Here is a 26,214-nt window from a genome sequence, read left to right as displayed (position 1 = left end):
CTAAAGCAACTCATTCATGCATATGCAGTTGTTTACGTTACGCTTGTGATTGACAGTCGTATGAATGTAAATCTCGCTCCTTTGATTTGCTGAAGTGTCCCCGATAACCACGCCCCCCGCGCACTTTCAACCAATGGCTGAAGAGCACGGAAAACGCAGGCGTTGTTCGGTATAAATGCATTGAGCAGCAGCAGGTTCACAGATAAATAACACGCGGAGCTTCCTTTGGCTCGTTATATCATTAGCGCACAACTATTTATTTATACTGTACCCTACAATTAAAATTATTTATTTATTCTGTACTATGGGAACAGAAGGTTTCTGGCTGCTGGTTATCGGATTTTCTCTTATTGCGAGCGAACCAATCTCCAACTCCACTGAAGTGTTTGCTAGTAAGTTTTTGACCATCAAAATGATGTAGATGCTACTATTAAAATATGTATTTCTGTTTAATCTTCATTTTACATTTGTTTATTTGTAATATATATATATATATGGAAAAAACTAATAAATAAAATTAAAATAAATAAAACATTTATAAATAAATAAATAAAATGAGTAAAACTTAAGTCTATTATTAATTTATTTATTTAGCAATGTACAATTATTAAGGGAATTAAGCTCGGGGTTACTAAAATTATTGAAAAAATATTTTGTTAATTGAAATAAAATGTAAATATTAGAATGAATCAATAAGTTAAAGCACTAAAATTGCAAACTGTGAATATGTGTCTATGTGTTTGTTTTGCAATAAGAATGCATTGCAATCAACTGTATTTAGATAAACAAATACATGCGTATGTGGAATTGACAAGGGCACAGGTCCAGGATCAGTGTAGTTGCATTTTTATATGAGCCGCTTAATTGCATATACACTGATTCTGAATCAGCGAGTCCAGATCAGTTTTATTTCATTTCCACAATACACAGTGTTTCAAAGCAGCTTTACAGAGAATAATGGCTTACAAGTCAAAGTGGTGAGGAAATATCTTGTGAAGAACCCTTCCTCCTCCGGATTTCACATATATAATGACTATAATACAGTATTAAATAGATGCACATGCTAAAGTGATTGATGATATTAACAGGTGCTGTTTGTTTCAGGAAACTCCACTGAGCTGACAGTGGACTACAGTGACATCGAGTCCAAGTTCTCCATCAGAAACCCAGAATTCCCTGACGAGGATCTTTGCTATCTCGTCCCGGGACAACGGGACTCTATTTTGGAATGCAACTTCAAAAATGATTCCCAAACCTTCCTCATTATCCACGGATGGTCGGTGAGTTCACACATGTTTTCAAACAACGCTCTAGAGTTAATGTCCTTCCCTTATTTTCCAAAAAAAAAAAAAATAATAATAATAATAAATAAACTTGATTATGGCTTCAGTGTGTATGTTTAAAGACTAAAATGCCACAAGATGCCACATGTTCTTTGCAAAAATCCCAAAGGAATTCTAACAGGAGAAATAAGATCATACACCTGTAATTCTGAAGAATAACAGCATTACTTTAGGATGATTGGACAAATGATATCAAAATAAACTTCTGAAATCAGAGTTATAATGTCTGAAATGATTTTTTACTTAGCAATACAAGAATATAAACAAATATAGAAATAGATACAGACATAAACAAATACAATAAGGCTATAATAATTAAAACCAAAAATAGACAATAATGAATGAATGAATTAATATAAAAGTAATTAAAATAAGACATTTGTGTAATGGAAATATATATAAAGCCATCCTTTTTAAAATAACTTTTATAATAAATCACCAAAACAATATGCGTTTACAATATCCAATATCCAGAAGCTTCTGCATAACTATTTTAGCGTTTAGCATCACAACGTTTAAATCTTCAGGCTGAACACAAAGGCTGAAATAAGATCATACACCTGTAATTCTGAAGAATAACAGCATTACTTTAGAATGATTGGACAAATGATATCAAAATAAACTTCTGAAATCAGAGTTATAATGTCTAAATAGTTTTTTTTTTACTTAGCAATACAAGAATATAAACAAATATAGAAATAGATACAGACATAAACAAATACAATAAGGCTATAATAATTAAAACCAAAAATAGACAATAATGAATGAATGAATTAATATAAAAGTAATTAAAATAAGACATTTGTGTAATGGAAATATATATAAAGCCATCCTTTTTAAAATAACTTTTATAATAAATCACCAAAACAATGATATGCGTTTACAATATCCAATATCCAGAAGCTTCTGCATAACTATTTTAGCGTTTAGCATCACAACGTTTAAATCTTCAGGCTGAACACAAAGGCTAAAGCAACTCATTCATGCATATGCAGTTGTTTACGTTACGCTTGTGATTGACAGTCGTATGAATGTAAATCTCGCTCCTTTGATTTGCTGAAGTGTCCCCGATAACCACGCCCCCCGCGCACTTTCAACCAATGGCTGAAGAGCACGGAAAACGCAGGCGTTGTTCGGTATAAATGCATTGAGCAGCAGCAGGTTCACAGATAAATAACACGCGGAGCTTCCTTTGGCTCGTTATATCATTAGCGCACAACTATTTATTTATACTGTACCCTACAATTAAAATTATTTATTTATTCTGTACTATGGGAACAGAAGGTTTCTGGCTGCTGGTTATCGGATTTTCTCTTATTGCGAGCGAACCAATCTCCAACTCCACTGAAGTGTTTGCTAGTAAGTTTTTGACCATCAAAATGATGTAGATGCTACTATTAAAATATGTATTTCTGTTTAATCTTCATTTTACATTTGTTTATTTGTAATATATATATATATATGGAAAAAACTAATAAATAAAATTAAAATAAATAAAACATTTATAAATAAATAAATAAAATGAGTAAAACTTAAGTCTATTATTAATTTATTTATTTAGCAATGTACAATTATTAAGGGAATTAAGCTCGGGGTTACTAAAATTATTGAAAAAATATTTTGTTAATTGAAATAAAATGTAAATATTAGAATGAATCAATAAGTTAAAGCACTAAAATTGCAAACTGTGAATATGTGTCTATGTGTTTGTTTTGCAATAAGAATGCATTGCAATCAACTGTATTTAGATAAACAAATACATGCGTATGTGGAATTGACAAGGGCACAGGTCCAGGATCAGTGTAGTTGCATTTTTATATGAGCCGCTTAATTGCATATACACTGATTCTGAATCAGCGAGTCCAGATCAGTTTTATTTCATTTCCACAATACACAGTGTTTCAAAGCAGCTTTACAGAGAATAATGGCTTACAAGTCAAAGTGGTGAGGAAATATCTTGTGAAGAACCCTTCCTCCTCCGGATTTCACATATATAATGACTATAATACAGTATTAAATAGATGCACATGCTAAAGTGATTGATGATATTAACAGGTGCTGTTTGTTTCAGGAAACTCCACTGAGCTGACAGTGGACTACAGTGACATCGAGTCCAAGTTCTCCATCAGAAACCCAGAATTCCCTGACGAGGATCTTTGCTATCTCGTCCCGGGACAACGGGACTCTATTTTGGAATGCAACTTCAAAAATGATTCCCAAACCTTCCTCATTATCCACGGATGGTCGGTGAGTTCACACATGTTTTCAAACAACGCTCTAGAGTTAATGTCCTTCCCTTATTTTCCCCTATATCAACTGCATGTGTTTATGTAACTGTTACTTCATTTATTTTGCTATATTACTGTAGTATAATAAATAACGGTGGTGTCACCTGTAGGTCGCGGGTCTGCTTGAGAGCTGGGTCTATAAGCTGGTGTCGGCTCTGTTTGAACGTGAACCCAGTGCCAATGTCATTGTGGTGGACTGGCTGGATCGGGCCAGCAAACACTACCCCACATCAGCAGAAAACACCGGACTGGTGGGGGCAGACGTGGCCAAGTTTGTCAACTGGCTGGAGGTACTGTGTGCAGAGAAACACATTGTTAGCATTGTTCATTTTATTGCTGGGGCATTTTTGTAATGACAGTCGACCGAATGATACCCCACATCCCTACCGTGACAAAAAACATGCCCAGGTCACGATTTGTATCTCTACAGCTTCTTCAAAAAATGAGCAAAAAATAAATAAAATAATTAATTGCTGATAATGGAGTTTATTTATTTATTTATTTATTTATTAAGCCCATGGTTATTATTAACCAAAACTAAAACACTGAAATAAAATATAAATATTACATGAAACTAAATGTTAGAACTAAAATAAGCTGAAATAAGAAATAGAGTTGAAGCACTAAAATTACAAACTGGAAATGAATACAACTAAAACTGAACTAAACCCAAAGGAATTCTAACAGGAGAAATAAGATCATACACCTGTAATTCTGAAGAATAACAGCATTACTTTAGGATGATTGGACAAATGATATCAAAATAAACTTCTGAAATCAGAGTTATAATGTCTGAAATGATTTTTTACTTAGCAATACAAGAATATAAACAAATATAGAAATAGATACAGACATAAACAAATACAATAAGGCTATAATAATTAAAACCAAAAATAGACAATAATGAATGAATGAATTAATATAAAAGTAATTAAAATAAGACATTTGTGTAATGGAAATATATATAAAGCCATCCTTTTTAAAATAACTTTTATAATAAATCACCAAAACAATGATATGCGTTTACAATATCCAATATCCAGAAGCTTCTGCATAACTATTTTAGCGTTTAGCATCACAACGTTTAAATCTTCAGGCTGAACACAAAGGCTAAAGCAACTCATTCATGCATATGCAGTTGTTTACGTTACGCTTGTGATTGACAGTCGTATGAATGTAAATCTCGCTCCTTTGATTTGCTGAAGTGTCCCCGATAACCACGCCCCCCGCGCACTTTCAACCAATGGCTGAAGAGCACGGAAAACGCAGGCGTTGTTCGGTATAAATGCATTGAGCAGCAGCAGGTTCACAGATAAATAACACGCGGAGCTTCCTTTGGCTCGTTATATCATTAGCGCACAACTATTTATTTATACTGTACCCTACAATTAAAATTATTTATTTATTCTGTACTATGGGAACAGAAGGTTTCTGGCTGCTGGTTATCGGATTTTCTCTTATTGCGAGCGAACCAATCTCCAACTCCACTGAAGTGTTTGCTAGTAAGTTTTTGACCATCAAAATGATGTAGATGCTACTATTAAAATATGTATTTCTGTTTAATCTTCATTTTACATTTGTTTATTTGTAATATATATATATATATGGAAAAAACTAATAAATAAAATTAAAATAAATAAAACATTTATAAATAAATAAATAAAATGAGTAAAACTTAAGTCTATTATTAATTTATTTATTTAGCAATGTACAATTATTAAGGGAATTAAGCTCGGGGTTACTAAAATTATTGAAAAAATATTTTGTTAATTGAAATAAAATGTAAATATTAGAATGAATCAATAAGTTAAAGCACTAAAATTGCAAACTGTGAATATGTGTCTATGTGTTTGTTTTGCAATAAGAATGCATTGCAATCAACTGTATTTAGATAAACAAATACATGCGTATGTGGAATTGACAAGGGCACAGGTCCAGGATCAGTGTAGTTGCATTTTTATATGAGCCGCTTAATTGCATATACACTGATTCTGAATCAGCGAGTCCAGATCAGTTTTATTTCATTTCCACAATACACAGTGTTTCAAAGCAGCTTTACAGAGAATAATGGCTTACAAGTCAAAGTGGTGAGGAAATATCTTGTGAAGAACCCTTCCTCCTCCGGATTTCACATATATAATGACTATAATACAGTATTAAATAGATGCACATGCTAAAGTGATTGATGATATTAACAGGTGCTGTTTGTTTCAGGAAACTCCACTGAGCTGACAGTGGACTACAGTGACATCGAGTCCAAGTTCTCCATCAGAAACCCAGAATTCCCTGACGAGGATCTTTGCTATCTCGTCCCGGGACAACGGGACTCTATTTTGGAATGCAACTTCAAAAATGATTCCCAAACCTTCCTCATTATCCACGGATGGTCGGTGAGTTCACACATGTTTTCAAACAACGCTCTAGAGTTAATGTCCTTCCCTTATTTTCCCCTATATCAACTGCATGTGTTTATGTAACTGTTACTTCATTTATTTTGCTATATTACTGTAGTATAATAAATAACGGTGGTGTCACCTGTAGGTCGCGGGTCTGCTTGAGAGCTGGGTCTATAAGCTGGTGTCGGCTCTGTTTGAACGTGAACCCAGTGCCAATGTCATTGTGGTGGACTGGCTGGATCGGGCCAGCAAACACTACCCCACATCAGCAGAAAACACCGGACTGGTGGGGGCAGACGTGGCCAAGTTTGTCAACTGGCTGGAGGTACTGTGTGCAGAGAAACACATTGTTAGCATTGTTCATTTTATTGCTGGGGCATTTTTGTAATGACAGTCGACCGAATGATACCCCACATCCCTACCGTGACAAAAAACATGCCCAGGTCACGATTTGTATCTCTACAGCTTCTTCAAAAAATGAGCAAAAAATAAATAAATAAATAAAATAATTAATTGCTGATAATGGAGTTTATTTATTTATTTATTTATTAAGCCCATGGTTATTATTAACCAAAACTAAAACACTGAAATAAAATATAAATATTACATGAAACTAAATGTTAGAACTAAAATAAGCTGAAATAAGAAATAGAGTTGAAGCACTAAAATTACAAACTGGAAATGAATACAACTAAAACTGAACTAAAACAAAAACAAAAAAATGTGTATTATTTAAATACAATCTAAAACTAATACAAATGGAAGAAGCACCGAAGACAATGACTTAAACTAAAACGATTAAAAGCATTAATTGAGAAAAGCTGAAATAAAATATATATTTTAGATGAAAAACAAAGCGAAAATGAGAAATAATAGAAATGTTACCTTGGCACTAAAATTATACCTGGAAATAAATTAAAACTAAAACTGAACTAAAATTAATATTTAGTAATAATGACAAAAGCACATCAAAATACTAAAAATGTTATTAAAATTAAAACTGAAAATATAAAATAAAAGCTCATTCAAAATGTAAATAAAAACTTTAAGTATATAAATAATAATAAGAAAGTATATAAATAAAACTAAAATAACACTGATCCATCTCAATTATCAGCAATACAGAAGATATTAATAGTCTAATTTCTTATTTTTTGGAGTGAAATATAAAGCAGACATGTTCTTGCAGGCTTTATCGGGCTCATTCAGTTATTTGTTTGTGTTGTTGTGAAGGAGATGGACTATCCTCTGGAAAAAGTGCATCTGTTAGGCTACAGTCTCGGTGCACATGTGGCCGGTGTCGCGGGAAACCTCACCAACAACAAAGTCAACAGAATCACAGGTGTGAAGACCTTCATATGCTGCTCTACTCAAACTCTTTATTTCTGTCCCAGAAGAAACTTTGCCAGATGTTTGTTAGTCCAAAAATTCCTCCGTAGAATCTCAACAGACACAAGTGAGTTACACAGTACGAGTTCAGAGCTATTAAATGCCATTTTCTCATGCTTTTCAGGTCTGGACCCCGCGGGCCCCAGCTTTGAGAATGCTGACAATCTGAGGCGTCTGTCACCCGATGATGCCACCTTTGTGGACGTCCTGCACACAAACACCAGAGGCTCGCCGGACCTCAGCATCGGCATCCAGAGACCTGTGGGTCACGTGGACATTTACCCCAACGGCGGCACCTTCCAGCCGGGCTGCAGCATTCAGCACACCATGAAGCTCATCGCCACCTACGGCATATACAGTACATCCCATTACTGCATTCTAGTATTATTGTTATACTGTTATAGTATTTAGTCATATTTAGAATTTATTATTTATTTTCAGTTAATTTATTTAAGTTTCAGTTATTTTAGTACTTATTTTAGCTATTGATTTTAGTACTTATTTAGTTATTATTTTTAATCAATTTTTTAAAAATGTGCTTTTGTAATTTTTATTAGTTTTTAATAGATTTTATTTTTATTTTTATTTTTGTATTAATCTAATACTTTTTCAACTAATATATATATATATCTATATCTATATATATTTTATTTTATTTATATATTTTTTTTATGTTTATTTCAATTACCAAAATTATTTTTTTATAGTTTTGGTTAACAATAACAATGCTGTTAAAAGTAAAATGCTACATCTATTAAAATATATTCTGTGCTTTTGTAATTTTTTTTAGTAATATCATTACTTTATATATTTCTCTTTTGCCTTAATTTTATAATAATTTCAGTGTTAGTAATTTAATTAACTTAAATATTTAGATTTAATTAACTTAAAGACTTGAATTTATTTCAGTTAGTTTGCCATGGCAACATTTCAAATTTTTATTTATGTTTTTTCACACAATATTTATATTTTATTTCAGCTTTATTTAAATTACCAAAATTATTTTAATAATTATAATTCACAATAACAGCACTAATAGTAAAATGCAATTTTGTTATGTGTTTTTGTCATTTGAATTAGTTTTTGTTGTTAATATTTAGCTTTAATAGTTATTTCCGCTTTAGTAAATTTAGTATTTCAACATGACAACTCTCGGAGGGATTGGCATGGTAATGTACATGATAATGTTAATGTATTTGATCTTGGCGGAATAGATCTGCTATGATGCTGCTGCTGCAGCAGAGCAAGTACTGAGACTTGCTGCCAATACATCCGCAACATGCTGCTGTGAGCATGTAAGAAATACTGCTGCTGCACATATAACACATATGAATAACCCCCATATAGCATACATGAATCACCCTGTAGCAGATCTATACAGGTGGAGCTGGGGAAGGTGGAGGGTTTCTGAAGTGCGCTGCAAACTGCTACAGCAAACAAAAGCCAGGTATTTGAATATTGAGCAGTAAGCTCATTGGCTACCGATACAGGAGAGAACCAATCAGCTGCCATGTGACAAAGATGTCGCCATGTCAGATTGCGCTAGACCTATCGGACTGCGCCATCTAGAGTTTCATGCCAGACCTCTGTATTTCAGTATAGTTGCCAAGGCAACATATGCATGTTTTTTTAAGTTAAAGCTTTTCACCTAATATTTATATTTCAGCATTGTTTCAAATACTGAAGATGATTTTTATTATCTGTTATTGTCTATTATCAATTAAAGTCAAGTCCTAAGTACGACAGTAAGTCATAAACCTTCAGCCTGTGTTTTTGTCCCTTTGACCTCTGTCAGACATGGACCAGATCGTCAAATGCTCGCACGAGCGCTCCATTCACCTGTTCATCGACTCGCTGGTGAACCGGGCGTACCAGAGCTGGGCGTATCGCTGCAGCTCCAGAGATGCCTTCAACAAGGGCCTGTGTCTGAGCTGCCGCAAGAACCGCTGCAACAAACTCGGCTACGGCGTCAACAAGATCCGCAGTGCCAGGAGCGCCAAGATGTACCTCAAGACCCGCGACATGATGCCGTTTAAGGGTGAGAACGCCCAGAACGCTCAGAAAATGTACTACAAATCTACATCTAGTTTGTACTTTTGTGAGTTTTCATATTTGTCTCTCTCGTTCTCTCGCAGTGTTTCATTACCAGATTAAGCTGCATCTGTTCAGCGACAAAAACATGACTTTGCTGGAGCAGCCGATGAAAGTGTCTCTGTTCGGCACGGCCGATGAGAGGGACGACATCGCTGTCACTGTGTGAGTCCCCTTATTTTAACCCTGGACTAGTTCACTGATGTTTTTATTTAAGATTTTCTGTTTTTTAAGGAATTTTATGGTACTAAATTATATTTATGGAATGGTTATAAACCACTCTTTGAGTGTAGACCTGAAAATGAAATTTCTAACTTAAACTGCTGTGAATTTGGAATGCTTTGTGACACAGACATAAGTTTATAGAAAGAACAAAAAAGTTACTAGAAGTTTAAGGTTATTATTACGAAAATGCTAATTTTTTTATATGAAATATACATTTAGCAAAACGTGTTATACTCTAAAACTGCTTGAAAAACAAAGCAGCAAGTTTGGTTCCAAATTCGATTCTGATATTTTTTAAATGTTTTTTAAACAAGTCTCTTCTGCTCACCAAGGCTGCGTTTCTTTGATTAAAAATACAGTAAAAACCTGTAATATTGTGAAATATTTTTACTATTTAAAACAACTGTTTACAATGTGAATATGTTGTAAAATGCAATTTTTTTGCTGTGACTAAAGCTGAATTTTCAGCATCATTACTCCAGTCTTCAGTGTCACATGATCCTTCAGAAATCATTCTAATATGCTGATCTGCTTCACAAGAAAAGGGTTAAAACGTTTTAAAATTTTACTAATTCAGTGGCCCTAGAAAGACACTTACATCACACTTCAAAATTTCTGAATGTTATCAGATACAAAATACCACAGCAGTTTTAAAGAAAGTTACATGACTGGTAAACAGGGACGGTAAATCATAAACCATGTCTTGTGTTTTTGACGCAGGCCCAGCATGAGCACCAACAGCACCGTCTCGTTCCTGCTGACGTCTGACAAAGACATCGGTGAGCTGCTGATGCTGAGCTTACACTGGGAGAAAGACTCATATCTCTACGGCTTCTTCAGCACCAATCAGTTCATGATCCGCAAAATGAGGATCAAATCTGGAGAAACACAGTCCAGGTGAGTCATTTCAGATCATAGAACCATTACTGCAGATCCATAGCTGCTATTAGCGAATTAAAGTCATAACTGCATAAATGCACATATACAGTTTGGGGTCAGTTTATTCAGCAAGGATGCATAAAAGGATCAAAAGTGACAGTAAAGATGGTTATTATGTTACAAAAGACTTCTATTTCAAATAAATGCTGTTCTTTTGAACTTTCTATTCATCTGTGAATCCTGAAAAATAAAATTGATCACAGTTTTGCAAAAATATTGGGCAGCACAAGTGTTTTCAACATTGAAAATAATTAGAAATGTTTCTTGAGCAGCATATTAGAATGATTTCTGAAGGATCATGCATGTGGCACTGAAGACTGGAGTAATGATGCTGAAAATGCAGCTGCGCATCACAGAAATAAATTACATTTTAACATATTTTCACATAGAAAACAGCTATTTTAAATTGTAATAATATTTCACAATTTTACAGATTGTACTGTTTTTTTTTTGCTGAAATAAATGCAGCTTTGACGAGCAGAAGAGACTCTATCAAAAACATTAAGAAATCTTACTGTCCCCAAACTTTTGAATAGTAGTGTATTTTACAAAAATTATTTATGTTGCACAACATTTAAGTTGAAATGAGCCATAACAGAAAATGTTTCATATCTCATTTAATATGTTTGATGTGAATATCCTGATATATAGGATTTTACTATTGTATTATCACCACCATAAATGGTTATATTTCACACACAGTATTACTGATTTTACAGTATTTTGAATCGAATCAAATGCTGCCTTGGTGTGCAGAAGAGACTACTTTTAAAAACATTAAAAAGTTGCACTGTACAAACATCAGACTGTACAACATACGGATTACTATAGTGAAAATAACACCAAAATGATTCATGTAAAATAAACATTTTCTTTTCTTTTGAAGGCTAATGTTCAGACCCAAAGATGGAGAATTTGGTTCACTGGTTCAGGGTGGAGACGCTGTGGTGTTTGTGAAGTCCAGCGAGACGCCGCAGAGCAGGAGAGAGCAGAGGTGAAGACGGCTTCACTTTCACTGACTGTTAAGTCCAATATGAGGTCGTTTTCATATTCATATATTTCATATACAAAACTCTCTCTTTCTGTTTCTGGATTTTCAGGCAGCACAGACTGAAACATCACGGGAGCTTCTTCAAACAGAGCATCAACGAAGCAACCGCAGACATGAGTAAATATGATCAATCAACAGAGATCATGACAGAAACCACCGCGCAGGTCAACACTACAAACGCTTTGTGATTTCATTAATGCCATCTGCACCGGATATACTGTATCTGAACATTTTCATTCGATGTGAAGTTGGGCTTGTGAATTTCACAAACTTCCAGCCAGTGTTGGGGAAAGTTACTTTTAAAAGTAATGCATTACAATATTGCGCCACTCCATAAAAAAAGTAACTAATTACGTTACTTAGTTACTTTTTATGGAAAGTAATGTTACGTTACTTTTGCATTACTTTTTAAATTTGGACAGGGCTTGCTTGTTTGTTTTTAAATTTAAAAAGTTCTATTTTTGGCAAATATAAAAGCCTTTTCACACCAAAAGTGAAATGAATAAGCCTCAGGCTGAAGGAAATGTACATTTACGTCCGTACAGTAGAATGCAGAAGAAGACATTTCAACACACTTCAGCAATAAACAAAGACACACAGATGTTCGTCTAGAGTAATTTTTGCTTATTAGAACGGTTGAACTGAATCAGCGAAGGTCAGAAGCAAAGACATTGCTTAATAGAATGGAATTAAATACATAAAGGATATTTGTGTTGTTTAACATTTAATTATTGCAGGATTTTCAGCATCATTACTCCAGTCTTCAGTGTCACATGATCCTTCAGAAATCATTCTAATATGCTGATCTGCTTCACAAGAAAAGGGTTAAAACGTTTTAAAATTTTACTAATTCAGTGGCCCTAGAAAGACACTTACATCACACTTCAAAATTTCTGAATGTTATCAGATACAAAATACCACAGCAGTTTTAAAGAAAGTTACATGACTGGTAAACAGGGACGGTAAATCATAAACCATGTCTTGTGTTTTTGACGCAGGCCCAGCATGAGCACCAACAGCACCGTCTCGTTCCTGCTGACGTCTGACAAAGACATCGGTGAGCTGCTGATGCTGAGCTTACACTGGGAGAAAGACTCATATCTCTACGGCTTCTTCAGCACCAATCAGTTCATGATCCGCAAAATGAGGATCAAATCTGGAGAAACACAGTCCAGGTGAGTCATTTCAGATCATAGAACCATTACTGCAGATCCATAGCTGCTATTAGCGAATTAAAGTCATAACTGCATAAATGCACATATACAGTTTGGGGTCAGTTTATTCAGCAAGGATGCATAAAAGGATCAAAAGTGACAGTAAAGATGGTTATTATGTTACAAAAGACTTCTATTTCAAATAAATGCTGTTCTTTTGAACTTTCTATTCATCTGTGAATCCTGAAAAATAAAATTGATCACAGTTTTGCAAAAATATTGGGCAGCACAAGTGTTTTCAACATTGAAAATAATTAGAAATGTTTCTTGAGCAGCATATTAGAATGATTTCTGAAGGATCATGCATGTGGCACTGAAGACTGGAGTAATGATGCTGAAAATGCAGCTGCGCATCACAGAAATAAATTACATTTTAACATATTTTCACATAGAAAACAGCTATTTTAAATTGTAATAATATTTCACAATTTTACAGATTGTACTGTATTTTTTTTGCTGAAATAAATGCAGCTTTGACGAGCAGAAGAGACTCTATAAAAAACATTAAGAAATCTTACTGTCCCCAAACTTTTGAATAGTAGTGTATTTTACAAAAATTATTTATGTTGCACAACATTTAAGTTGAAATGAGCCATAACAGAAAATGTTTCATATCTCATTTAATATGTTTGATGTGAATATCCTGATATATAGGATTTTACTATTGTATTATCACCACCATAAATGGTTATATTTCACACACAGTATTACTGATTTTACAGTATTTTGAATCGAATCAAATGCTGCCTTGGTGTGCAGAAGAGACTACTTTTAAAAACATTAAAAAGTTGCACTGTACAAACATCAGACTGTACAACATACGGATTACTATAGTGAAAATAACACCAAAATGATTCATGTAAAATAAACATTTTCTTTTCTTTTGAAGGCTAATGTTCAGACCCAAAGATGGAGAATTTGGTTCACTGGTTCAGGGTGGAGACGCTGTGGTGTTTGTGAAGTCCAGCGAAGAGCAGGAGAGCAGGAGAGAGCAGAGGTGAAGACGGCTTCACTTTCACTGACTGTTAAGTCCAATATGAGGTCGTTTTTATATTTCATTATTTCATATACAAAACTCTCTCTTTCTGTTTCTGGATTTTCAGGCAGCACAGACTGAAACATCACGGGAGCTTCTTCAAACAGAGCATCAACGAAGCAACCGCAGACATGAGTAAATATGATCAATCAACAGAGATCATGACAGAAACCACCGCGCAGGTCAACACTACAAACGCTTTGTGATTTCATTAATGCCATCTGCACCGGATATACTGTATCTGAACATTTTCATTCGATGTGAAGTTGGGCTTGTGAATTTCACAAACTTCCAGCCAGTGTTGGGGAAAGTTACTTTTAAAAGTAATGCATTACAATATTGCGCCACTCCATAAAAAAAGTAACTAATTACGTTACTTAGTTACTTTTTATGGAAAGTAATGTTACGTTACTTTTGCATTACTTTTTAAATTTGGACAGGGCTTGCTTGTTTGTTTTTAAATTTAAAAAGTTCTATTTTTGGCAAATATAAAAGCCTTTTCACACCAAAAGTGAAATGAATAAGCCTCAGGCTGAAGGAAATGTACATTTACGTCCGTACAGTAGAATGCAGAAGAAGACATTTCAACACACTTCAGCAATAAACAAAGACACACAGATGTTCGTCTAGAGTAATTTTTGCTTATTAGAACGGTTGAACTGAATCAGCGAAGGTCAGAAGCAAAGACATTGCTTAATAGTATTTAATAATCATTTTAGAACTAGAAATAATCATTCTCAATGACCAGCACATAAAATTCTTTATACAATAAAATTGAGTTTTGTACACACACACACACAAAAAACTTTATTTGCCTTTTTTTTGTAAATATTGTTTTTAAAAGTATAAGAATGTGGCCAAAAGGAGGTTTTTAGCACTTCTTGGTATAAAATTGTCCCAAAAATATAGTTAAGTTGGTATACACACACACACACTGCACTCATTGTGAACTTTCCCCTATTTTCTCAGTAAACTCATCTGAGGAACAGATTTGTCTGCATTTGAGTTCATTTCGATCATCAGCATGTTTAATATTTGGCACATGCATTTGGACATCATGGAAAGGTTTATTTTAGTTCCTGTTTTCTTAGAAGATCGTGTGTGTGTGTGTGTGTGTGTGTGTGTGCGTGTGTGTGTGTGCGTGTGTGTGTGTTTGCACACAGAGAGCTAAAATAAGCATTCAAGGTAACACACAGCCATCATATCTGAACACACATACTGTACAGCGATGGAAATGTTCACTTGCTAGACATCAAACATCAAATACAGCAGATTTGACTAATGCACCTACTTGGAAATTAAAACATAAATGACAACAGAATCATTTCTCTCGCCTGTCTGCAGAAAGTGCTCAGATTTACCCACATACACACAACAGGCTGCGATCAGAGATCTCCATATGAACGCAAACATTTCTATTTAATGATCTGAGCTGCTCTCCACATTCATTCTTTTCATTTTTAAAATGAGAAACACCTGAAAGAAACGTGAATATTTTGCTCATTTCTCTAATCAGATATAAACTGTCAGTTGTATCTGTTGCATTTTTGCCAGAAGTCATTCAGCTTTTTTCATTATGTTATCAAAAGTGTTCGTCTTTTCAGCTGCATGAGACTGGAGGCACAAGCAGAACGTGTTTGTTTGGCGCTTGCTGATGTTTTACCTGCTTTAGTGTTGAAATGTGAGCACTGCTGTGAACACAACCGCCATGAACCTGAACTATAGCACACACACACACACACACACACACATACATACATACACACATATGAAGAGTTCATAAGCAAAAGCTCTAAGTGCCATCTGAAATTTTCTTCTAAAATGAATGAGCATTTTTCTCGGGCTCTCATGTGTAGGTTCAGTAATTTCACTTTAATGGCAGTGAATAGGTTATTTTATTTGCCATTAAAGTGAAATAACTGAATATAAATATAGGAGCCTGAGAAAAATGCTCATTTTAGAACATTTCAGATGGTACTTGGAGGCTTTGTGTGTTTGTGTGTGTATATATATATATATATATATATATATATATATATATATATATATATATATATATATATAGTATATGTCAGGCTTTACAGGGTTAATAAACCTGCAACAGCTCAAGAGCTGTGTGTAACTTCAGCTCATGTCAGGTGATTGTGACCGGCACACTTTCACAAAACATGTGCAAGAAGGTTCACACTAATGCAAGATGATATTTCAAATATGTGTCTAATTATAGAGCAAAGACCTTTCACAAGATGCAGCTTAAGTCCACGACTTATAAATCATCAGCGGATTCTTTCCAAAACCTACTGAGCTGCCATAAAATCAACCTCTCGTTCACGATGAAGGACTTCTTCCCTGCACAGAATACACAGAGCAACTAAACAAGAGTTCATCTAGACCTGCAGTTACAACACAACACATGATTAAACAGAAACAACTGCTTACCTCAGTTCATCACCACCCATCTTCACATTTATCTCCACTTTATTCATAATTCATGTAGTCCAGGAGGTTATTTGTTCGGGCCTACAGCAATTGTTCGGGTTTACCTTTATCCACATATTTCTTATTATACAAATATATTAACAACTGTTTTTACTGATTATATTCAAAAGGAATGAAAATATATTTAAAATCAACATAAACTTTGCTTCAACTTTCTCATTCATCCTGGATCACAGTGCATTCTGGGATCGCCTTAAATATAAAGGATACACAAATTTTCAGTTTTATATAAAAAATATGGTAAAAAAAAAAAAAAAAAAATATATATATATATATATATATATATATATATATATTCTAATGAACTGAAATAAAATATTGATATAATAAAATGTTTTAGAATGTAAAATATTTATTTTTAAAAATAGTTTAATATTGTAATATAAATCATTGAAAGATCTGAAAAATAAAAATATTTAACATGAGTGTAAAAAGTCTCAAACCTCACATACATTTTAAGTGATTTAAATGTGGGTTTAAACTGTCCAATTCAATAAAAAATGATTGAGAAGTAACTACACAAGATGTAATTGTGATTTTTAATGACCCATATAATAGAATAGAATATAATATTATATGAATAATAATTAATAAAATAATATTTTTAATACAGAAAATGAATATTGTGTGTATGTTTGTTCAATGATTTGCTGTCTGTCTGTCTGTCTGTCTGTCTGTCAGAGTTCATGAGACTGATGTTCCAGCTACATTAGGAAAGCAGGACAGAGCTGCAGTAATTCACTCCAGAAGTCTGGAAAGCAGTGAAGAGGTTAGAAAGAAGACAAAGAGAGGCTCTGAACAATGTTACGTGCTCAGATGGATGATGGATGTCTCTGTCTCTGTCTCTTAGTGATTGGTCAGATGAAGGGGTGTGAATGTCTGACCTACTGTACACGCTTAAAAATAAAGCTTATTGGCATCTGAAGAATATTATTAGCCATGGAATCTTTACATTCCACAAAAGTGGAAAAAAGTTCTTTAAAGTGGAAAAAAGTTTCTTTAAATCATTCAAATGTTCTAAAACTCTGAACTGAAAGGTTCTTAGGGAATCACATGCAAAAACAAAAACAAAACCTTTAAATGAAATTAAAAGGTCACAGAGTTTACATAAACGTAAGTGATTTAAATATGGGTTTAACCAGTCAGTGTTGCAGCATATGAAAGAAAATCATTGCAACAGAATCTGAAGAACATTGCTGGGTTTTGAGAGATTTCACCAGTCTTGACTTTCGTTGTCAGTTCATTGTACTTTACACAACGGTCAGTTCTATTAAGACGCGATCTCTGCTGTCTCTGCTCCTCGTAACCCTTACACACAGTAAACGTCTCATCTGCATGTCAAGGTTAAACTGTGCCTGTCTCAGTCAGAAATAAAGATCTGACGTCAGACACGAATCTCACTCTGAACAACAGCATGCAGAACATACAGCCTCACATTCCACTGCAGCTCATGATCCTGTCAACACTTCAACCTGGCTTATCATCACTGACTAAAACTAGAAATATATATATATTTAAAACTTGTTCATTGAAATTAAGCTAAAATGAAATATAAATATTAGATGAAAAGCTTAAACTAAACAAAATTAGAAGTGTCGAATAACAGAGGTTGAAGAAATAAAACTACTAAATGGAAAATTTCATTCAGTCTTGTTTTTTTTTTTTTTTTTGGTTATGTACTTTTATAGCTTTCATAATTTAAATGAGCTTCTCTATTTATATTCTTATTACTTATTATATTTTTATTTTTATAATTGTAGTGTAGTTATTTTTATATACTGTTTTATCTTTTTCATTTCTTGTATACTAAATGCTATTAAATAAAGTTTAAAATAATACTAAAATAAGTATGAAAGCAACAACAGTATTGTACATACACACACACACATCATTTTACATACATTAGTGATTTGATCAAATTATCAGCTTTTGCACACTTGAGGTAAACTGTGGTCGTGTCTCAATCCATAGAGACTCAGAAATCTGGACAGTAATATACGTGGAGCACTGCTTAGCATCGAGCGCCATCTAGTGGAAAATAAATAAATAAAGTATATGAAAGGGGTCATATGAAGCTATTTCAAGTTTTGCTTTCTCTTTGGAGTGTTACAAGCTGATTGTGCATAGATAAGATCCCTGAAGCTGCAAAGACTAAAGTCTCAAAACCAAAGAGATATTCTTTATCAAAGTTAAGACTCTGCCACGCCCCCCTAAAACGGCTCGTTCTAACACGCCCCCACATATCTACCTCACTATGTGGAAATATTAGCATAATGCCGCCAACATAACACTAAGCCAAACACCAAAAAACAACTACATATGTGTATGTACAGCCACACACATATACATGTACATATATATAAATACATTCAATATATATATATATTTCATTTCCATTTTGTATGTTGAAGTACTGAAATAACTCAAATTAAAGCCTATATAGACATAATAAAAAAACTCATAAAATGACAACATTGCTACAACTGTAACTAAAATAGATAACTAATACAAATCAAACTACATTAGTTTATCAGTAATCCTAAAAAAAATAACACTGAGCCAAACACACATGCTAAAATAACAACAACTTACTGACACATAGTAAGAAATGGTTATAAAAAACTGAAACAGAAGTGAAACAAGTAGTAGGAAAGAGGAGAAATAAAAAGCGATATAGTAACTGTTAGTCAAAAGTCAGTTATTATCACTAATTAATAAAGAGCAGACATTTGTCTTGATCCTTTTTTTAACTTATTTGTGTCCATCTCTATGCTTTAGTTTATTTAACAGGATATAATTCATATTTCGCTTGTTTTGTAAAGCACTTTGAGTTGCATGAAATAATTGCACATTTAATCTTACCTTATATCAATTTTCTTATATTTACAGTCTTGCAAAATCATTGCCTTCAATCTGACAGTAGAAACTGAATATGATTGAATTGCAGGTAAAATGAAATTGTGGTACATTGTAAAATCGTGTTACACAAAGTTTTGCATTTACTGTAAAACTAGTCGGATTGTTTAATCTGGTAAGATGCTCATTCCTGGCCTCGGTTACTATGGTTACTCTAGTGTATCTGGGTTAATATGGATGCAGATATTGGAAATGAGTGTCAGTGGATTTGAACTGCTGTGCATTATGAGCGTCATCTGTGTGATTCAGGTGCTGATCTGCCGTAATTACCGCGGTGATGTGGACATGTCCGAGATCGAGCATTTCATGACCCTGCTGATGGATAAAGAGGAGGAGGGAACACTGTCGCCCATCCTGGCTCACGGGGGAGTTCGCTTCATGTGGATCAAGCACAACAACCTGTACCGTATCTTCCAAACCTCTAGAACTAAAAATCCAATTCATTTTCTATACGGAGAAATGATCTGCCGTAATTACCGCGGTGATGTGGACATGTCCGAGATCGAGCATTTCATGACCCTGCTGATGGATAAAGAGGAGGAGGGAACGCTGTCGCCCATCCTGGCTCACGGGGGAGTTCGCTTCATGTGGATCAAGCACAACAACCTGTACCGTATCTTCCAAACCTCTAGAACTAAAAATCCAATTCATTTTCTATACGGAGAAATCTAGATTTTTCAAGACAGACCTACTGTGGGCTCTGAGGTTAAACGGTGACCAGGGTTATTACTTGACTAAAACTATTTTCGTTAATTTAAATAAAATAAACATTAACTGAAATATAATCAAACTCACAATTAAAACTGAAATAAAATTTATTTTAAAAAACTATTTACGATAGTTTTATTTTATTCCATTGTATATGATGTGATTATATGATTTGCATTGATTCACAGGATTCCCAGTTCATTTGATCCCTAAAAAGTCTTTTTTTTTTCTTCTTTTTCTTTTTTTACTGCTTTTAAAGGGGTGATTGACTATTGACTGTTTTTTTTCTAGGCTTGATTGTGTTTATGGGGTGCAGTCTAATAGGGCTGCAACAAATGATTATTTAGATAATCGATTATTAGAACGATTAATTGACTAATCATCGATTATTCCACTGATTAATCAGTAGACTTTGATTATTCAGCTTTTGCAATTACCGTATTGGCCCGAATATAAGACGACCCTGATTATAAGACGACCCCCCTTTTTCCAGATGTACCTTTTGGAAAAAGGCATTTTAAAACAAATCTTGTTTTTTCTCAGTAAAACACATTTTGTCTTCAATTCTTTTCATATTGCATATTTTTCCTATTTTAATTTTAGTTTTGAAAGTATGGTAAAACTGGTAAAATGTACCAACAATCACATAAAAAAAAAATACACTTTTTGATATACCATTAACAAAAACAAACAGGTAGCCCATCTGAATTAGGACATTTAGGCTATCCATCTAATAGTAGCCTACCAAAATCTTATTAACAGTAGAAGTTAAATCTTACTGTAGTCTTCCAATCTGGGTACTGTCTTACGTTTTAAAATCACAAAGGGAGTTTGGTCCCATCAGGCTAACCACGACTCATGCAGCTGTAAGGTTTTCTTTTGTTTTTACTCACGATCTTTACAACACGCATTTCATTACGTATTTCATGGCACACTCGTTTTATGCGTATTTGGCGCCACATATTGTTGTGGGTGTATTATTGACATGTCAAAGTCTAGACCCTGAATATAAGACGACCGCGTTTTTTCAGATGTAGATGTATTTCCAACAAAAAAACATCGTCTTATATTCGGGTCAATACAGTAGTTAAAATATTGACTTAATGCATATTCTAACAAATAAAGGTAATCATTTCAGCTTTTGAAAATCATATTATGTCATTCCAATTATTATACAATTAATTGATACAAATAAATGTATTTGGCACACAGAATGAGATGACAGACAGAGAAACCCTCTCATTCACCATTTATTTAGCTATATGAAAAAGAAACTGAATGACATCATTCTGCCTGACATCTCCTTTTAAGATATATAAGAAGAATAAGAAACAAAATAAAGGTAAGTGATGAGACGTTTTATTTTTGGTTAAACTATTTTATTCACAACACAATCTCTCTTAAAATACCTTATAGGGTTATGATAATCAAAACAGTCCTGAGCTAGATCAAGCTTTGATCTCTACAAACCAAACTATCACTTAAATAAAATTATATATTTTTTCCCCACTAATAAAACGATTTTATCATAAGCTAGCTACACACTGGAGAGCTGCTTTATAACAGAAACTCGAGTTGTAATTCTAAATGAAAGCGACACTGACTCTGGTTTTTCATGTTAATACAGTAAAGCTGCCTGATTTAAAGTGCCCCTATTATGCCTTTTCGAATATTACCTTTCATGCAGTGTGTCATGTAGCTGTATGTGAACATAAACTATCTGCAAAGTTGTGAAGCCGACAGTGCACGATAAATAAAGTTATTGTCTATCAAAAAAAAGAGTCTGCTCGCAATCTCCTAAACGAGTTGTCAGGAATTCGAATCTTAAGCCCCGTTCACACTACAAGCGACACGCAACAGCAAAGCGACACAATCCCATTCATTTAAATGGAGAGCTGGCGATTTCCGGCGACACGAGCGACTGCGACCGGATGGGGCGTGTCCAGCAACGCGACAATTTCAGAATCCTTTAACTTTATGCAAATGAAGAGCGACTTTCGGGAGCGACAGCCAATAGGAAAGACGACGGTAGAGCACATGTGATCGTTCTCCTCTCAGCGCCATAGATAAACATACGCAATGGAAGAAAGTAAGCTCTGTTTCTCATTCATTTTTGTTTGTATGTACGGATTTAATTGAATTTAGATTATATTTAGTCTTTTGCCTCCAAAATGTTTGTACTTGGCAGCAAGAAACCTGATTTGCTGTCAAGGCAACCAGTATTGAGAACGCCCACTAGCAACCTCATCGCCAGCCCCTGGCGACATGCAGCGACTGCTAGTGTGAACGGGGCTTTATTCTGTTACGACTCTAGGTCACGAAGTAAAACATTTACATAATATCTGCCAACGTTCTACGTCGCCAACTTGCCACAAGCACAGAAAAATTTCCGTGTGGTTAACATCATGTCGAGAAGACGCTGTATCCTACGCTGTGAGAGTAAATTTGTTTTATCACATCTTATAATTACCACAAACTTGTTAACACTTGACACTTACCACTGGGAAACGTCCTGCTCCAGTCGTGCTTGCGAATCAGTCTCTTGTCAATCAGCCAGTTCAACCGTTTCATCATCAGACTCCGGCTAGAATTGGTAAGGTACAATCGATACCATCTTTTCTATGTATTGACAAGTCTCCAGGGCTGTCATTCCATCTTTCGTTTCCGACACGCACTGTACACGATAGACCAATCCAGAGCCAATCTCTCTACAGCTCTGAACCAATCACAAAGTACTGCGCCATCTGACCAATCACAGCAGTGAGGGCTCACAGCGCCATAGATAAACATACGCAATGGAAGAAAGTAAGCTCTGTTTCTCATTCATTTTTGTTTGTATGTACGGATTTAATTGAATTTAGATTATATTTAGTCTTTTGCCTCCAAAATGTTTGTACTTGGCAGCAAGAAACCTGATTTGCTGTCAAGGCAACCAGTATTGAGAACGCCCACTAGCAACCTCATCGCCAGCCCCTGGCGACATGCAGCGACTGCTAGTGTGAACGGGGCTTTATTCTGTTACGACTCTAGGTCACGAAGTAAAACATTTACATAATATCTGCCAACGTTCTACGTCGCCAACTTGCCACAAGCACAGAAAAATTTCCGTGTGGTTAACATCATGTCGAGAAGACGCTGTATCCTACGCTGTGAGAGTAAATTTGTTTTATCACATCTTATAATTACCACAAACTTGTTAACACTTGACACTTACCACTGGGAAACGTCCTGCTCCAGTCGTGCTTGCGAATCAGTCTCTTGTCAATCAGCCAGTTCAACCGTTTCATCATCAGACTCCGGCTCGAATTGGTAAGGTACAATCGATACCATCTTTTCTATGTATTGACAAGTCTCCAGGGCTGTCATTCCATCTTTCGTTTCCGACACGCACTGTACACGATAGACCAATCCAGAGCCAATCTCTCTACAGCTCTGAACCAATCACAAAGTACTGCGCCATCTGACCAATCACAGCAGTGAGGGCTCACGGAAAGGAGGGGTTTAGAGAGACTTCGCATGAGTCGTTTACGAATCATTTAGAAATGAGGTAAAATTAACACTAACGTGTTTTTTGACCTTGCATGCATGTAAACCTGTTTTAGGAAACTCCTAAAACAATATTAGCAACCTTAAAAATGGCATAATAGGGGAACTTTATCTATCGCATAAAGTGAACTTCAGTTACGTCAGCGTTTGCTCTGAAGCGATGTGTCGTCTTCTCTTGAATTGTATCCAGGAAGGCTGAATTAGGCTTGCGCTACAGCGCCACACTGGTCAAACCGCGTTATTGCAGGATCTTACATTAGGTCAAATGAGATCAAACGACTACTCGACAACAAAAATATTTGTAGACTATTTTTTTTATTGTCGATGTTGTCGATAATGTCGACTAATCGTTTCAGCCCTACAGTCTAACATGTGTTAATGCTTCGTTTTTTTTAAAAATTCATTATTTTTCACATAATTTACCTTTTTACATTTACCTTTATTCCACACCGCTCTGTCTATAAACGCGCTGATGATTTTCTGCTTTTATGAAGCCCCTCCTTCAGAAATACGCAATGGACTCAGACTGGTTAGCTAGTCCAGTGTGTTGTGATTGGCTTAACCGCCTGTAGTGGTCTAAACGTCCTGCCCCTCACCTCGGCGGGATGTGCTCCGGTTGTATTGTAAATAATGGCGTCGTCTATATTGCTTATCAGTTTGAGCATGAGTCGTTTACGAATCATTTAGAAATGAGGTAAAATTAACACTAACGTGTTTTTTGACCTTGCATGCATGTAAACCTGTTTTAGGAAACTCCTAAAACAATATTAGCAACCTTAAAAATGGCATAATAGGGGAACTTTATCTATCGCATAAAGTGAACTTCAGTTACGTCAGCGTTTGCTCTGAAGCGATGTGTCGTCTTCTCTTGAATTGTATCCAGGAAGGCTGAATTAGGCTTGCGCTACAGCGCCACACTGGTCAAACCGCGTTATTGCAGGATCTTACATTAGGTCAAATGAGATCAAACGACTACTCGACAACAAAAATATTTGTAGACTATTTTTTTTATTGTCGATGTTGTCGATAATGTCGACTAATCGTTTCAGCCCTACAGTCTAACATGTGTTAATGCTTCGTTTTTTTAAAAAATTCATTATTTTTCACATAATTTACCTTTTTACATTTACCTTTATTCCACACCGCTCTGTCCCTTCTTCTATAAACGCGCTGATGATTTTCTGCTTTTATGAAGCCCCTCCTTCAGAAATACGCAATGGACTCAGACTGGTTAGCTAGTCCAGTGTGTTGTGATTGGCTTAACCGCCTGTAGTGGTCTAAACGTCCTGCCCCTCACCTCGGCGGGATGTGCTCCGGTTGTATTGTAAATAATGGCGTCGTCTATATTGCTTATCAGTTTGAGCTCGATTGAGAAGCAGAGGATATTATTGAAGAGGATCGTGCAGAACTTGGCATGGCATGTTTTTTGTTTGTTGTTGTCTCATACTTTTAGATACGCTGTTATTTGTAAATGCTACTGCTTCTGTTAGCTTTTAATATACGGTTTTATCCTGATTAAAGCTTTAATACAGTACGGCAACCGCATGCACGTCCATGTTTAACGCTTCTCATAGCTATGTGAGAATAAGTGTATAATTGGAACAGTTCATTGTTGGAGCTGAATGAGAGAGAGAGAGAGAGAGAGATGCAGCGTGTGTGCAGAACAGTATTAAGAACCGCTGCTTTAGAGTATTGATTTTAAAACTTGTGAATCCATTAGAATCGTTAGAAGACTCGAGATTGATATATGAATAGATTTTTACGTGCACCCCTAGTTTTCTCTTCCTCTTCTCTAAAGCAGCGCAGCATGGCCCCGCCCCCTTTGCTACTTGTTCCAGAGGGCGGGGTTTGTCTGGGTTTGTGATGTCACAAACCCGGGAAGTAACTCATTGTAGTCCCTACCAGCCGTTTTTGTAGGCATTAAACCGCCAGAATTTTAAAAGACTATCATCTCCGTTTGCATTGAAGTTTCAGCTTCGTAACTTTGCAGATATTGTTTGTTCAAACAGCAACATTACACACTAACTAACGTTAAAAAAGTGAAATCGCAATCAACCACCCCTTAATTTTGTATTTATTTTATTTTATTTCATTTTATTTGTTTTTTTATTTTTGTGCTTCATTTCAAATTGCTTTAATGTTGCGATTGACCTTTAAGCTGGTTATTTTTAAACATTTTCTAATATCTCTATGAAGAAAATATTCCAAAAAAATAAATAAAAGATTGTAAAAAGTTTTTTTTTAAATATATATATATATATATATATATATATATATATATATATATACTTTTTTTGTTTTTCTATTGAATTATACTTACAGTTCATGGATATCCGCTTTTAAAAAGATAAATTCAATAAATGTATGTTGTTTCCAAAGTTGATGAATATCTCAATATAGACCAAAATAATCATGATGTTGTTGTTTTTTTTGCCATAATCAAGCAGCTCTATTAATTAATTAATTATTTAATTAGATTTTAATTATGAAACTGAGCTGACTTGAACAACATTATAAAATTACAAAGTCATAAAAATGACACTAACTAAATTACTTTATTATTATATAATTAG

At 34.7% G+C, this 26,214-nt stretch overlaps 3 protein-coding genes across 6 annotated transcripts in view; all 3 read left to right on the top strand.

The window, feature by feature from the left end:
- The first annotated feature begins 218 nt into the window (after nt 1-218).
- LOC107552720 (lipoprotein lipase-like) lies at nt 219-12,062 on the top strand. Of its 3 annotated transcripts, none has more exons than XM_016234686.1 (10): nt 219-392; nt 1,105-1,280; nt 3,742-3,921; nt 7,261-7,369; nt 7,541-7,774; nt 9,212-9,454; nt 9,552-9,672; nt 10,453-10,629; nt 11,558-11,665; nt 11,772-12,062. In XM_016234686.1, exons 1-10 carry the CDS (start codon nt 305-307, stop codon nt 11,908-11,910), a joined length of 1,575 nt encoding a protein of 524 aa, XP_016090172.1. In that variant the 5' UTR covers nt 219-304; the 3' UTR covers nt 11,911-12,062. The 3 variants fall into 3 exon arrangements, with proteins under 3 accessions (XP_016090172.1, XP_016090171.1, XP_016090170.1); XM_016234685.1 differs by lacking the exons at nt 219-392; nt 1,105-1,280 and adding exons at nt 2,529-2,702; nt 3,415-3,590; XM_016234684.1 differs by lacking the exons at nt 219-392; nt 1,105-1,280; nt 3,742-3,921 and adding exons at nt 4,960-5,133; nt 5,846-6,021; nt 6,173-6,352.
- Nucleotides 12,063-12,487: 425 nt separating this feature from the next.
- On the top strand, nt 12,488-14,330 carry LOC107552721 (lipoprotein lipase-like). Its single transcript, XM_016234688.1, has 3 exons — nt 12,488-12,897; nt 13,826-13,933; nt 14,040-14,330. Exons 1-3 carry the CDS (start codon nt 12,728-12,730, stop codon nt 14,176-14,178), a joined length of 417 nt encoding a protein of 138 aa, XP_016090174.1. The 5' UTR covers nt 12,488-12,727; the 3' UTR covers nt 14,179-14,330.
- A 5,241-nt stretch (nt 14,331-19,571) lies between these two features.
- LOC107552718 (adaptor related protein complex 1 subunit mu 1) overlaps nt 19,572-26,214 on the top strand; it is a 29,425-nt gene continuing 22,782 nt past the window's right edge. For both annotated transcript variants that reach the window (XM_016234683.1, XM_016234682.1), the window contains exon 1: nt 19,572-19,793. In XM_016234683.1, coding sequence (XP_016090169.1) covers nt 19,580-19,793 — 214 coding nt within the window. In that variant the 5' untranslated portion in view covers nt 19,572-19,579. The remainder of the gene's footprint in view (nt 19,794-26,214) is intronic.

This window comes from Sinocyclocheilus grahami, unplaced genomic scaffold (genome assembly GCF_001515645.1).
Source record: "Sinocyclocheilus grahami isolate Dianchi unplaced genomic scaffold, SAMN03320097.WGS_v1.1 scaffold456.1, whole genome shotgun sequence".
In the NCBI taxonomy this organism is placed as follows: domain Eukaryota; kingdom Metazoa; phylum Chordata; class Actinopteri; order Cypriniformes; family Cyprinidae; genus Sinocyclocheilus; species Sinocyclocheilus grahami.
The sequence above is the reverse complement of the archived record's forward strand: the minus strand, read 5'-3'. Positions and strand labels throughout refer to the sequence as shown.

Bases quoted from the DNA above. Each gene is read 5' to 3' on its own strand.
- LOC107552720 (XM_016234686.1), top strand. From the start codon at position 305: ATGGGAACAGAAGGTTTCTGGCTGCTGGTTATCGGATTTTCTCTTATT. The intron at 1,281-3,741 runs GTGAGTTCACAC...TGTCACCTGTAG, and splicing joins TCATTATCCACGGATGGTCG to GTCGCGGGTCTGCTTGAGAG. The intron at 9,673-10,452 runs GTGAGTCCCCTT...TTTTTGACGCAG, and splicing joins GACGACATCGCTGTCACTGT to GCCCAGCATGAGCACCAACA.
- LOC107552721 (XM_016234688.1), top strand. From the start codon at position 12,728: ATGAGCACCAACAGCACCGTCTCGTTCCTGCTGACGTCTGACAAAGAC. The intron at 12,898-13,825 runs GTGAGTCATTTC...TTTCTTTTGAAG, and splicing joins TCTGGAGAAACACAGTCCAG to GCTAATGTTCAGACCCAAAG. The intron at 13,934-14,039 runs GTGAAGACGGCT...CTGGATTTTCAG, and splicing joins GAGAGCAGGAGAGAGCAGAG to GCAGCACAGACTGAAACATC.